This window comes from Epinephelus fuscoguttatus, linkage group LG10 (genome assembly GCF_011397635.1).
Source record: "Epinephelus fuscoguttatus linkage group LG10, E.fuscoguttatus.final_Chr_v1".
NCBI lineage: Eukaryota > Metazoa > Chordata > Actinopteri > Perciformes > Serranidae > Epinephelus > Epinephelus fuscoguttatus.
In genome coordinates, this window is record NC_064761.1 from 30,646,609 (window position 1) to 30,660,962 (window position 14,354).

General features: G+C 43.7%; 1 protein-coding gene across 2 annotated transcripts in view; it reads left to right on the forward strand.

Annotated features, from left to right (window-relative positions):
* Positions 1-14,354, forward strand: part of LOC125895388 (zinc finger protein GLIS1) — a 93,967-nt gene that overhangs the window by 29,874 nt on the left and 49,739 nt on the right. For both annotated transcript variants that reach the window (XM_049587151.1, XM_049587152.1), the window contains exons 5-6: positions 9,141-9,333; positions 10,622-12,167. In XM_049587151.1, coding sequence (XP_049443108.1) covers positions 9,141-9,333; positions 10,622-12,167 — 1,739 coding nt within the window. The remainder of the gene's footprint in view (positions 1-9,140; positions 9,334-10,621; positions 12,168-14,354) is intronic.

Consider the following 14,354-nt stretch of genomic DNA (forward strand, 5'->3'; position numbering starts at 1 on the left):
TCCATGGCCCCGCACCTGCTTTAAGAGGAGCTTTATCCGTAGACATTGTTATTTTTCATTTACTTGTGCCCTCAGGTTTTTCAATCATACATCCATTACTAAGCAAACAAATAAGTTCCGGGCCTATGCCGCAGACACAAATATAGACATGAGTTATGAGATTCAGAGAAGCCGGGAAGGCTTTGGACTGTAATACACAACATCTGCACCAGACAAGACGCACAACCAGAGCATCCCGCAGCCTGCTGTCACACACTTGTATCTGTTGACCTGTCTCATGTTGAAAGAGAGGGAGGGGGAGGGTAGACTGATGGCAGGTGGGGGTGTCGGGGCAACAGGAATAAAATGATCATTATTAACTGTTTAAGTGCTGAATGCTATGATTTATGGAGCCAAAGTGGGGCCAGTTGAGGTGTCACATTGGATTTCCAGAGGCATCTGTCTTGCGGTTTTGGCAGCTTGTTGTACCTTGGGTTCAGATGTTTGCATCACACTCCTGACATCCAGTTTCCCACTCCAACACCCCCCCACTCAGCAGTCTCCTCCTGCTTTAAGCACAGTACACCTCTGATCGCTCCCCTTTCCTCTCCTTAAACCATCTATCCATCTGCACATCTGCTTTTCATTGAGGCCTGCATGTCTCTGAAGACTTGAACGCATTAAACGCTGGCACAGGCACAGTCTCACTCTGGCACTTAACACAACGCTTAGGTGACTTAAAAGGGAGAGGCGAGAATTATAGAAAATGAAGTGTCACCGAAATAAAAAATCGCCCCAGATTACCACCAATTACACTTAATAATGCTGTCCAGACCATCTGCTGATCAGATGGAGGACTGGTGTTGTCTGTGGAGAAATAATGACACCGGAGAGTGCGAGAAGGGGAGAGATTCATTGAGGGAGACAGCGACATATTTAACTATGTGATGATGTGGTTTGATCTTTACTGTATGGACTGGAATGCTTTGTATGGTAATACAGTCATAACTGCGTATCTTGGGATAATAGCCATGTTGTTTCAGAGGGGTTAAGTTCTGCTAGATTGGAGACATGTGTCTGCTGTGCTTTATTAGTCATTTATTAGTCACTGAGGTCAGGGGAGAGTTTTTTAGCCAAGGCACAACACTGCTGAACTTGGACATGACTCTGATCATCAGCCCCTGAGGCAGCCTGAATAGGTGTACAATTACAGTGCACCCTAACTGGCCACAATCCCCAATGTGAAATTCATCCAGTATGTGAAGCGTGTTCAACAATCAATGTAATCACCGTCACAGTGACCGCAACCTTCCACTGAAGACTGAATCGTGCCCTAATTATCAGAATTATCGAGTCTGCATTCATTGTTCCTGCCTATTGTCTTATTTTTCAGCCTCCATGGTCACAGTGGCTGCATTAATCAGCAGGAGAAGGATTAGAAAGCGCTTTCCACTCACGATCATGATGCATCAGAGTTTTATGGCTTTGTGTGCCGTGTTCCCAGAGGATTTTGACAACAAGGAAGCGTGACAAATGGATGACATCAGAGCAGGCGCATTGCAGGGTGATTGGAACCTCATTTTCCTCCACAACCTCAGCCAAAAAATAATCATACATGTCCCAAAACAAGTTCTCAAATAACCATGTTTATCCCTTTATAATTGCACTCTTGTTTGAAGCATTAATTTATGTATCAGAGTGCAATAGAGCATACAATCGGGCATACTGCTCTTTAATTCTACTCTCCTCTCGTACGTCTCAGCGAGCTCCTCAGTTTACCGTCATCCTGCAGTGATGCTCACTGAAAGGAACGTGCTACTTTAATTATACAGGAGAGGAGAGGAGGCTGAACGAGCAATAGATACCATGTGATGACATTTATAGAACGGAAGATACCACTTTAGATGTAACACAGTATTATTAGACACCATGTTATCATCAGGGATTGTTTTGTGCCCACAGCCTTTATTCCAAAAGTGATTTTTTTAGGGTAGTGTTTTAAGAGGCAAGTAACAATAGAGTCCTTATTTGTGCCTACGTGTTTAGTTGTCAATGCTGACATCAGTGCCTCTTTGTGAGGACGCGCCAGCACATCTGTACATGGTCTCTTCAGTGAACACAACATTTGCCCCTGGTGCTTCTGGCACTGTCCTTCCTCTTTCTTTCTCTGTCGTTCTTTCTGCCTCTGCATCCCTGATCTCACGCCCTTCCAGCATCACCCCTAATTGGGCCTGAATGCTTGCAACTGCGTGCGTATCAGAGCTGCATCCCACCCTGCTTGTTCTAAGGTGTTCACGAGAACTGGACACAATAGCAAACTCTATTTCCAGAGATAATCTGCAGGGATTAACTGTAAATGCGAGGAATTTTTAAAATTACTGCGCTGACAGATTGAGATCAATTTAAAAGTGCCCTGTGGAGTTTTCGTGTGAACAAACAAAAGTTTTATTTACATTTGTTGTTTCTTTCCAGTGTGTCCTTGAGGTCTAACAAACATGGTGAATGCATTGTGGTCCTCATTAAAAACATGTACAAAAGCATTTTTTGGACTGTATTGAAACCTGGATTGTGTACATCCATGTTAACTTGATATCAGACTTCTTTTTCTCTGCCTTTGCAGGCATACTGTTGTGCTCCTTTGTGCCGAAATAACCCAATTCCAAGTAGTACTGAAACTTCTCCAGTCAAACAATACCTGTTTTTAATCCTTTTTTATACAGGTCTAGAATAAATGACTACTTGTATGATTTTGCTCGCAGTCAATCACAGCAAGCGTGCTTCGATTTAATGCGACATGTGATTGACCCATAACCACAGCAGCTACCACCCATACCGTCTGTGGTGTGGTGAAGTTGAGCACGGTGTATTGAGAGCGTTGGCAGTTCAACGTGCTGAGATGCCACAAAAACATTCAAAGTATGGCTACATGGTGCCTGGTGGCATTTTAGGTAACTGAACGCTTTCATTGACACGATGGGTATCGAATGAAGTAGAAAAAAAGGTATCAAATGAAGAGCTCTGTTGGTGCTGGCATCACATGCTTTAGTACTGGTATTCTGGTATTGTAATTTATCGATAACAGGCCCTAACTAGTTAAACAGTGTGATGGTGTAGATAGAAATGCCACGAAAGCCGTGAGTTTGTGCAAGTGCATGATACAAAGACTCATTAAAACATTGCTCCATAGAGTTAAAACCACACAGTACCTTTTTTTTTTTTTTTTTGCAGTTGATTACGCAGAGATGTTTTTTAACAGCTCAAGCTTTTCCAGGAACATAACATGGAAAAAAATTCAAATCCAGAGCCAGAGGAATGTAAAGTATGATGAGCACACAGCTGCTCAACAGACCACCCGTAAACGCTGCACAATCAAAAGAAGAATGGTCATCTCTCTTTCTCACACACTCTCTCACTCATTCACACAAACACACACATCACACACACTCTGTCCTCCTGTCATTGCTGCTGGATGTCTTACATTTCACCTCAGACCCCGATGCTCTCTCTGGCTTCCACCTCCTGATCAAACTAGGCTCTAACACACAATGAAATGTTCACTGCTGAATTACCATGGCACATTCAATATAAACTGAATTTACTTTTGGGTCCCATCCAAGCCACCATATGTTGAAGAGCCTGTTTCCCCAACTGGAGCGTGACTGATACTGTTAATGTAGCAAAGCTCTAAATCACCGGAGCGCAAACTTTCTTCAGCAAGACCTTTAACACTCATTTAACACTCAGACTTTAATGTCCTGGAGACACTCAGAGGTATCTCTATGATCGAGATGCTAAAGGTTTTGCAACACGATGCAACACTCATCATAACTGCTGGAGCACAGGCACAGGAGTCTTTTTTCAGGTACTACTACCTGTTTGTATTTGAACAAGTAAATTAAAGCCATGCAAGAACAGTTTCTGTGCCACTTTTTCATCGTCTCTCACGCAAACTCCTAGATGCAATTAAAACACTTGTGAAAGTCAGATGCTTGCAGGTTAAAAAAAAAAACAAAAACCCAGATGCATTTGTAACTTCCCCTAAAAGATCACAACAAGAAACAAACCTCTTACAAACAAATGGGACTTTAACACAACTCCAAATGAATGCTTATTTTGCTTTGGGTCTGCTGGATGTTTTAATAGGTGTTCAGGCAACAACTTAATAAGTGATTATATGTTGTGTTTACAGCTTGTTTCCACTGCCTCCAAGCGGCCAAAAACTAAGCTATTGTAAAGGTCTCGCCTGATGTAGATGCAGTTTACCTAAACATTGTAGTTCATTGATCCAAAATTTCCAGACTGTTTCATAGTCAACGCAAAGGCACGCAGACGCAAATACATTGGGACGCATCGAGACGCATTGGCTGCCATGATGCGTGCTTGCGTCTCAAAATGTGTTGTCCATTTTTTTGATATGCGAGGCAGCGGCGCGTGTAATTCCATGCGTTGACAGCGGGGGTGATAATGCAAGTGACGTACTTGAAATGAACCACTTTTTGTTATTCACAGAAGAAGCAGGTATGACATATGGCAGGCGAGGAGGAAAAACTTTGTGAACTCGTACGAGCACACCCCCATTTATGAAAGTTCTAGTGCCCTGCACATAAAATAGCAGTGCTAGCTACAGCAGTACTAGCTAGCTGGAATGTACCGGGGACTCTGCTACTCCCTATTGCACAAGCGATGTATTGTATTTCAAGTGTCGCCCGCGTTGCTTGCGTTCAATGTGTTGACTAGAGGCTAAAGTTTACTTGCTGCACGTAACGTGTGCGCATGCAGTTTTCGTGCAAGTTTGGCTGCCATGCATATTTTGCGGTCGTTTGTCGCATAGACCGCACACTTTGCTGCGAGGTAGCGTGACATGTACACGAGATGCAATATTGACATGAACACTAGAGGCACTTGTGCGAAGTATACCTAGAGACTATGAACGTGAGGTTGGAGGTGGACTGGTGAAAAGGATATGATGGAATGACAGATGTAGGAGCAAGGTAGACCCAGAAGATGGCGGTAATGCGACGTAACGGATGCCAACCGCCGTAAAACTCCAAAGAAGAATTCCCTGTGCTTTTCCTCATCAATTGCTCGCATGGGTAAAACAAGGGAAACAAACTCGCCATGTGATTTGTTAAGGGGCCGCACATACCATCTCTGATGGCGGCGGAGACGACACCTTTTCCTCTGCCAAGATCTTAACAGCAATAAAAGTATGATCTCTTCTTCATCGAGAGTGTCCATGTTTGTGTTTATCTGGAAATACACTGTCACCGCCTTCTTTGCTTCTCGCAACCTCTGTGTCTGAGTGCTGCGGTCTGCCCCTAGTGGAGACCACCAGTATCAGGCGTTTTGGCTACATCAATGAACATCCGTGCTGCAGCAAGTATACACACATGTGCAGCACACCGTGTATGCGTACGTTTCGCCACGCAGCAAGTATACTTCTTGCTCGTGTTGTGTGCGTTGACTTCATTCTACCTTACTGACGTACTTGGGTGCACTAAAAGCATGTGTCCCTAATTAACGACGACACCAGGTAGAGTTGGGTGTTATTAAAACAAATTACAACTTTAGTGCAGATAGTGTAAGGCAGGTTTCTCTCTCATGCCTTACCTATGTGTGTGTGTATATATATATATATATATAACTCTGCCAAACTTAATCATAACTCTCATTACCTGTATGTAAGGTGCGCGATATGAAATGGATCCAAATATAACGTAAAGAGCAAAGTAAAATATGAATACAATATATGAATGTAGCTCACATTTAATTATGTAGATGCAAAATAATGAACAGAGAAAAACAAGACAATCTACTGGATACATCCTCATGAGAGTAATTCTCTGACTTTTATAGATACCGTAAAGATGCAACCTAGAATTTCCTCTCCCAAACAAGGGCCTTTCGGCTGCCAGCTGGCCACCAGTCAGTTCCCAGCCAGTTACCAGTTAATTCTCTGCCACTGGGAGTCAAATGTAAATAGATTTTACCACTAAATACTTTTTTAAAGTTTATATTTAAGAAGGGAAAGCTTCCAAATTATGTTGTCTAAACACAAACAGCCGTGACAGAACTTTGCCTGTATAAAACTGGCAAAATTTGTAATTTAATCACAAACTGTCTGATTATTCATTCATTCATTTGCTGTAACCGCTCATCCTGGTAGGGGCTGGGGGGCGCTGAAGCCTATACCAGCTGACATTGGGTAAGAGTCGGGGTACACCCTTGACAGGTTGCTGGACTATCACAAGGCTTTCTGTCTTCGAATTGGTCGTAGGGACAATTTTTAGAAGTTGGTACCAAAAGTCTCGTCTTTAAGTAGCTAGTACTAATATCAGGTGTAGTGTTTTGCAAAATATACCAAGCTAAATGATTTCTGGCAGTGATATTCTTTCAAGTGCTACTTCTTCCAAAATCATACCTGAAGACAATGGTTGTATAATTAGTCTGTTTTAGTAAAATAATCTGCAGACAGGTAATCAGTGCTCTGGGATCTTTCTCGTCTTCTGTCTATGTCTAACTCTTCTACATGTTGGACTTCTCCTGGCAAACATCATTTTGTATTGTGAAACCGTGCATTGAAAGAGCACTGTCTCATAATTTGTGTTACATATACTGGGGTTGCCTGGCGTGGGTCTGTGTTTTATATGGTCGTGACGATGATATGTGTGTGAGAGAGAGCATGTGCATTCAGTCAAGGCCTCATTGACAGAGTGCCAGTCCATCCAGTACTTTATGATGACAAAGTTTTTATTTGGTTGTTTGTGTTTTCGCGTGCATGCATATGAACAGTCAAGCCCTAATTATGAGATCTCTGATGATGTTAGTCATCTCCATCCTGACTCATGTCACTTCTGGCCATCCTGATTAAATTACTCCTGACTCGGGGCAGGGAAACACTTGGCTTCACATCAGCAGGCCTTGAAACTTTCATACAGAAACAAAGTTGTATACACTCGGCCAACAAGCAGTGAGGGGAAAAAAAAAAGCAAAACAAAAAAGACAGAACAATCCAGAATTTGATAAACACAACGATTTGTATTGCTTGAAAACAGACCAGAAGCTTGCCTTCTGTGAACGGCTTTGAGTGAAACCAGCGTTGTTCCGAGGGTCCCCTGGCGATACTCGACTGTTTGCGTTGCTCGCTTTGCCTTTTCTCTACTTCTTTGTGTTTCAGCCGTGACCCGCAACAAGACAAATGCAGAGGAGACTAAGGATACATCAACTGTAGGAGGGATTTGTGAAAAGATGTTCCTTAAACTGAGGATAACATGGCTCACAAAGTTCCCTTGTTTTCTCTTGTCTATTGTTCGTCCTTGTAACCCTTGTAACACTTCCCCCCTCTCCCTCTTTTACTGTTTACACTCCCTCTCCATCTGTTAGTCATGTTGTAATATTTTTCTTTTTTGTTAGTGTTTTTTCCTTCGTCATCTGTAGCCCAAACCCCTATTTCTGCTGAATATGTCTTTCACTATTTTCACATTTAGTTCATTTTCCTCCCTTGTATCCCTTCCCCTCCATTACCCTTAAATGTTTTCTCTCACATAGAGGGTGTTTGGGTGACTTTATTAATAATAGCTCATGGTGTGTGATAACATTGTCAATAACATCGTTAGGAGAAAATTGAATTTGAGAAATTGAGTTAGGAAAGTTGGAACTGGGGACGCGTGGCCGCCTACACATGAGTGTGTGGGGATATCGGCTTACCTTTCACAAATATTTCCTCATACATCGAGGCCCTCCCTTCGCTCACTTTCATCTCTCCCTTTCCTTTTTTTATTATGTTTTTGGTTCTATTCATAAAGCCTTTATTTTTCTCAAAGAGTCAGGTTGGAATGATAAACATGATGATAAAAAGAAAAATCTTGTGTGTACTTATGGTGCTTGTGTCTGAGAAATAAAAACACTATTGATGATTTTAGAATAAAAAGGAAATGCAGATAGAAAAGCAGTTTTAATTTAATGACATTTATTTTTTCATTGTGTAGATATAACACATGAATATGTCATAAATGATTCCTCCACCACAGTTACTTTTATTTTTCACGGAAAAGCCTTTTGAGGCGAAACATCTTGAAGGATCTAAAGGAAGTCCATTTGCCCTTCGCTTCGCACGTCTTTATTAAATCGCTGAGTACTCACATCACACTTCTTGCAAGGGGTTTATTTAAAAAGAAAATTAATGATTTACAACTTAAATAAATCGAATTAATTAAATTAATTAATGAGGTCACCATTTTCTCAGGCGGGTTGATTGCACAAAAGTAGAATAACTGGTGGTAAATTTAAAGGGACACTATGTAATTTAAATTCTTGATTGATACAACGGTTACACTTTTACTGGCTGGATCTTCTGGACACATATAATTCGAGTTTGTTTATTTTTCCAAAGTGGACGCATCGCCATTTGGAATACGGTTCCCCAATTACTCCAGCAATAATATTTGGCAATAAATCTCCCCAACGTTATTCTTGCTGTCACCAGTTGGACTTTGCCAAAGAGCTCTCCATATATCACGAGATACTACAGTTCTTGCAGCCAACGATTATTCCTCAAGAGAATATTCATAATCTAATAGGATTTCAACATGTCGCTGATGGCTTGGATTCCTCTGTAAACTGATTATTCTTCCAGGGCAGTCAGTAGATCATAAGGTCCACTCTGCTTAGCCCGTTTGTAATTTAAGAGTGACATTGGGACACTGCTAAGCATCACATATCAAGGATTTAGCCAGTTTAATAGGGGTGGAAGAAAATAAAAGTGATTTTGATTTTTTTTTTTTTTTTTCAGGTGGCTAAAATATGTTTGGCTGTGGCCCCCCTGTCCACAGCAGTACACTGCTTAGTGTCAGTGCCGGTAGATTTGGTTTATCAAAGGCGATGGCAAAGCAGCACAGTAAATAAAGTAAGCACTACAGAAACATCAGACAGGTCGAACCATTGTGTTTACTGCATATGTTTAAATGTTAGAGTTACGGCTAGAAAGGAACAAGTTTTTCAGTTTCTCTGCAACTGATATCAATTGCCAGTTGTTGCAGAGGTCACGGTGATTCATTCTAAAATGAATCGTTACCCCTGTATTGTGACACATATCGTATCACCAGATTCTTGCCAATACACAGCCCTGCAGTTTAATAATACTTCTTGTGCTCTTCTTTCAGTGAACGGTGCCTACTGCTCAGAGAAGGATTTAGACACGGAGCTGGGTGATGCTGAGGGCACCCTGATGCGATGTGGGCAGAGCTTGCCACTGCTGGTGGGGGGTCATTTAGGGGGGCTTTATACCCAGAGCCTCCACTGCGACAGACCTACGCCCGACCTCATCCTGCACGACGGCCCTCACCAAGACACCAGGTAAACTGTCACTATCATTGCTGTTTTGTAATAATTTTGTTCCTGTTCCAGTTTTGAATGTTTCCTGTCGGGTATAGTGTTACTAACAATATGCAGGTACAATGTGTTTTTCATTATCTTTGCTATTGTGGACCAGATGCACACATATGTAGCTGGAAAGCTTACCCAGTTTCATAAAACACACTGTTGGGGTCCAAAGTACAACATTTATGTTACACTAATGCGATTCTTCTGTTGTGCAATCTTTGACTACTGTTGGTCAAGTCAGAAAGAATTTCCAGTAAAGCTCTCCATTGCAGGGTTTGTCCCCTCTTTCCCCTCCTCATCCGACCAAAGTGCTTCTGGACAGCCATTCACTCCTCATATTGTCTTTCATTATTTTCACTATAGCTAAACAGGAAATGGTGCTCCTGAATAGAAGGACAGGGGGGGGGTCAAGTCTCTAATAACAACAACGATGACAAAGTCTGCCGGTGGCTTTCTCCAATCCTAGCTAGCGTTAGCTCTGTTTTTCCCCCAGCGTGCTCAGGGGAAGGGACAAAGACGATTCCTTCATGAGACAGCCCGGAGAAAAGAGGGCTCTTCTCACATCACTCAGGGGCTTTGGACAAAATCCATAATGAGCCAGCTGACAGGAATGATTATGTAGGAGATCACAGCAACGCATGGAGAAATCTGACCTGGGTTCCCCATTCAGCGGGGCAAAGATTCCCACCATAATACACAGTATTGTAAACGGTGACCCTTCATAGGCTGCAATTATGCCACCAAAACAGGTGACTCCCTATTTATCCCCAATGTTGGGTTGGGTTTAACCCCTTTGTGTCATCAAAGCCTGTCAGATGGACACACTAGCCAGTGGCCTCCCGGTCCCAGTAGCCATCCTCCCTCCCCCTCTCTCTTTTCTTAGTCATAAATGCCCATTCATAACCTCTCACTACCTGGAGATCCTGTTTCATTTATTCATAAAAACACTCTGGATCATCAGCAGTGGATACTACCTGGTGTCCAGCATCATCTTATGTCACTGAGTCTCACACACTGTCGTTTGTTCCATAAGGTCCGTTACACTGAATGAGAGACTTAGTTGAAATATTTTAGGAAGGTGGACTCATTTAGGATGACATGGTTTTTATGTAAACTGAGAGAATAATCGGAGGAGGAGGGGTAAGCAGGAGGCTAAACTCTGACAGTGCTGCTGGTGGGAAGGATGAACCAGCCAGTATCTGTCATCGGTCTGTGAGCTAGTAGTGCTCATATTCCTCTTTGTGTGTTTTTCTCCTTACAGATCCTCCTCTGCCTTCCAGAGGACCCTGCCAGGGGCCTCAGCCAGCCTGAGCTGCGGCGGTGCCAATGGGGCTCGCTCCTCTCTCCCTTACCCAATCAAACAGGAGAACTCAATGGGCTACAAGATCTCCAACACGGGGTCCGCGGTCCATAGCACGTCTCAGGCGGGTTTTCAGAACTGTGCGGCAGGCCATGTATTGGGGATGACAAGGGATGAGATAGTTGGAGTGCCACATGTTAGCAGCAACAGTAGTGACGTTGGCACAGTGAGTGATGTTGGTAGCGCTGTGTCAGCAGACGCAGTGCAACCGTTTAATAATGAAGATGGCCCCTCCCCATTGGCTTTGTCCCCAACTGGCTCCCGTCATTCAGCGCGGCTGCTCAGTGCTAGCAGTCTGAGGAGACGCTGCCTGTCCCTTGCCTCACAGTCCACGGCCGCTGCTGGCAGCGTTGCTGCCACAGGTTCCCCGTCGGCTACTGGCGCTGATCTCTCTGAGGAGATCAATATCACCGCCATCGTCTGCTCCTCCTCCCAGATGTCGATGGTTGCCTGTGTCAACGGTTTTCGCACTAACGTCTCGCCCAGCCACACCAGCAGTGCCGGCTTCTCCTCCTCTTCCTCCTCCTCTTCTACATCCCCACCCTCTAACTCCTGCTCACGGGAAGCCCCCCAGAGGCCCCCACCTCACGGCAGCCCCCAGCAGGCCACGCTACAGGAGAGCTGTCAGCTATCCTCACCTGCCACCTGCCTGCTGTCTCTTTCCTCCTCCTCCTCTTCATCTTCCTCTTCAGTGTCATCAGTGGAGCCGGAGCCGGGCCAAGGGCAGAGCCAGGGGCTGTGTGAGGAGCGGGGCTCCATGCTGCAGGGGCGTGGGGCTGGGGGAAGTGTGGGAGGAGGGGGAGGAGGGGGCTCAGACGGGTTGGGGCTACTGATGAGTGGGTCCCTGATGTCTGGGATGCTGCATTCGGGGCCTGAAGCTGGGGCTCTCATGGACGGGGGCCAAAGATCAGGGGCTGCCCTCAAACAGGAGCCCCTGGATGATTTTTCTCCTAGTGAAGACGAACTCTTTCAGCACCACTATCATCATCACCATCACTTGAGTGGTCGTAGCGGGCACGTTCGTCAGCCTCACCACCCGTCTCGCCCCGCTATGCCTCCGCCCTACCACCTGCACCAATACGTTGGACCCAGTCCTGGGGGTCTTCTGCACCACCAGAGCCAGCAAACAGCACCAACCTCTTCCCTGGGACTCAAACCGAACTCTGGAGGCCCTCCTGGGTCTCACGCAGCCCCAGAGCGGGAAGAAGTCAGAGGAGGAGCGCTGGTCGATAAGCAGGTGTGTCGCTGGATTGACTGCAGTGCTGCGTACGAGCAGCAGGAGGAGCTTGTGAGGCATATTGAGAAGGTCCACATTGACCAGCGCAAAGGAGAGGACTTCACCTGTTTCTGGGCCGGCTGCATTCGCCGCTACAAGCCCTTCAATGCCCGCTACAAGCTGCTCATTCACATGAGAGTCCACTCCGGAGAGAAGCCTAACAAGTGTATGGTGAGTCATCATCCTGTTGAATTACTTGCCAGATCCAAAAAAAGACACCAGTCACATTCACAACGCATCCATTCAGTATTGCTGAAAGTCCCCTTATAGTAAGCCATCTTTCTTTTACTAATCTTCGCTTCTTTTTTAAAGTATAAGGTTGTATTTATTGGTTTAATATGAGTCTAGTTTGTCCCATAATTGCAACCATCTGTTGAAAAATGTTTTTCTTTTTTGTTTGAATTAAACACAAGTGCATATTTCAAAAAGTAATACAGTCCCACAAGATGATTTTTCCTCAACGAGATACGTCCATTGTGTCCAAAAACAAGACTGGACTTGCTTCACTGCTGATTACTTTTCAACAGAAACTTTTATTTTGTTTTGGTTGAGAAACAGTTATGATTGTAATTCCTGTATTTTTAGTGGAACAGGTAAAAAAGAGTTTTTTTCCTCCTCTGAAGATGTGAGCTGCTGTAAGAGCAGCGCTACCTCGTCAGTATAAATAGATTTGTGGTTGTATTCTTTACAGGTAAGGCTCCAATTCCACAAGTCAACACACTAATCAATGTCAAGCTGTCACTCCCCTACGTCCCTTAGCAAATGGAAAAAGCCCTCCAACCTTAAGAATGATTTAGTCCAAATACACAATTAGTCCACAATTTGTGTAGGGCGAAGCCATGTTTATTTTCACGAGCACTCTGTTTTTTGAGAAGGGATTCAGATCATGAAAAGCCAACACATATGGTTAACATAACTAAACAATGCCTACACTTGATCCTTTTAAATGGGAGCTTTAAATGTTTAGCTGTCCCACAAGTATTAAGTGAATTGGCTTCATATCCAAGCCAAACATGAGGAGAAATGTAGTAGTCTGGAGAAGGGAGCCACAGAGGGATAGTCGGTAACATTTGCTAGTCTTGCTCAATTCACGGCTTCACCCAAAGCCCTTGTCAGAAGTGGTCCTCTTCAAGTTCAGGAACCCATCCAAATCCTAATTATTGAAGAACTGAGTGTGCAATATAGCTACAGCACCTGTTTTATCTCCAGGCCTTGTTTTTTCTTCTTAAAAGAAAAAAAAATCCAGGTCTTGTTTATTTTCTAAGTAACAGTGGCTTGTAAAATTAACTGAGGTGAGGGTCTGTTCATAGAAAGTTGTATTTTATGGCAGTTGTCTGTGGAGCTGGATCAGAAATTCATGTTGATCCTGACTAATTCTGATACTTGTTAGTGCACATCTGAGCTGAGCGCCAGCGGAGGCTAAAAAGACACAAAGTGTTGCTGCTGTTCTCTCTGCTTTGCGTCACTCCCGGGTATTAGTGTTTCTGTTTCCTTGGCTCAGCGTGAACTAAAAATTTGGAAGTAATTTGTGCATTATATGTTCCCGAACTGTTAATTCTACTTTAGGAGTGTGTCGTATTAAAGGCTTTCATTCTTTTTTGTTTGTTTGTTTTTGTTTTTTGTTGTTGCTGCTTTTTGGAGCGCTGTGCGGGTGTGTCTTTAGTCTGAGGCCTGTAGTCACATTTGGGTGACACATAGCAAACAGACAGTGAGCGAATGTTTGAATGTGTATACGGTTTAAACGTATGCATGAATGTGTCACTGTGACGGTGTGTATGTGTGTGTTTATGTGGAGATGTTTACCATATGTGAGCGCTGGAACAATTCGGCTCAGTGTGGACGAGCCACTGGATTCTGTCTGCGGACATGAGGCACTGTGAAACGTCGCTACACACCCTAACCTCCCGATCACCCTCATTTCAAGCACACACACACACACGAACACAGGTATTCACCGCCATGCAGTAATGTAAAAATGGGGATATTGTTTCCATCGAGTCTCACAATAGGAAGTATTGATTCCGTGTATAGTACGTTGGGTTGTAACACTCCTGCTTTTCCGACAGAATATAAACAGAAATGTGAAATGTTTTCAAGCTTGAATCAACACATCTAATCAGCAGGGATTGAGTGTATGTTGATCTGGGACTTCAGCAGATAAACTTGGAGGGCCAGAGAAAATAAATACACTTTCTGTGTGTATTTGTAACTGTGTTTGTGTTTGTATATAGTCTATACGGATTTAAGTAAGTACCATATAGGAAACCTAGTGTCTCTGTGAGCGTTTGAAAGCATGCTCATGTATTTTAGTGGTGTGTCCATCCCAAATTCTTTTCTTTTTTTCTTTCTTTTTTTTTT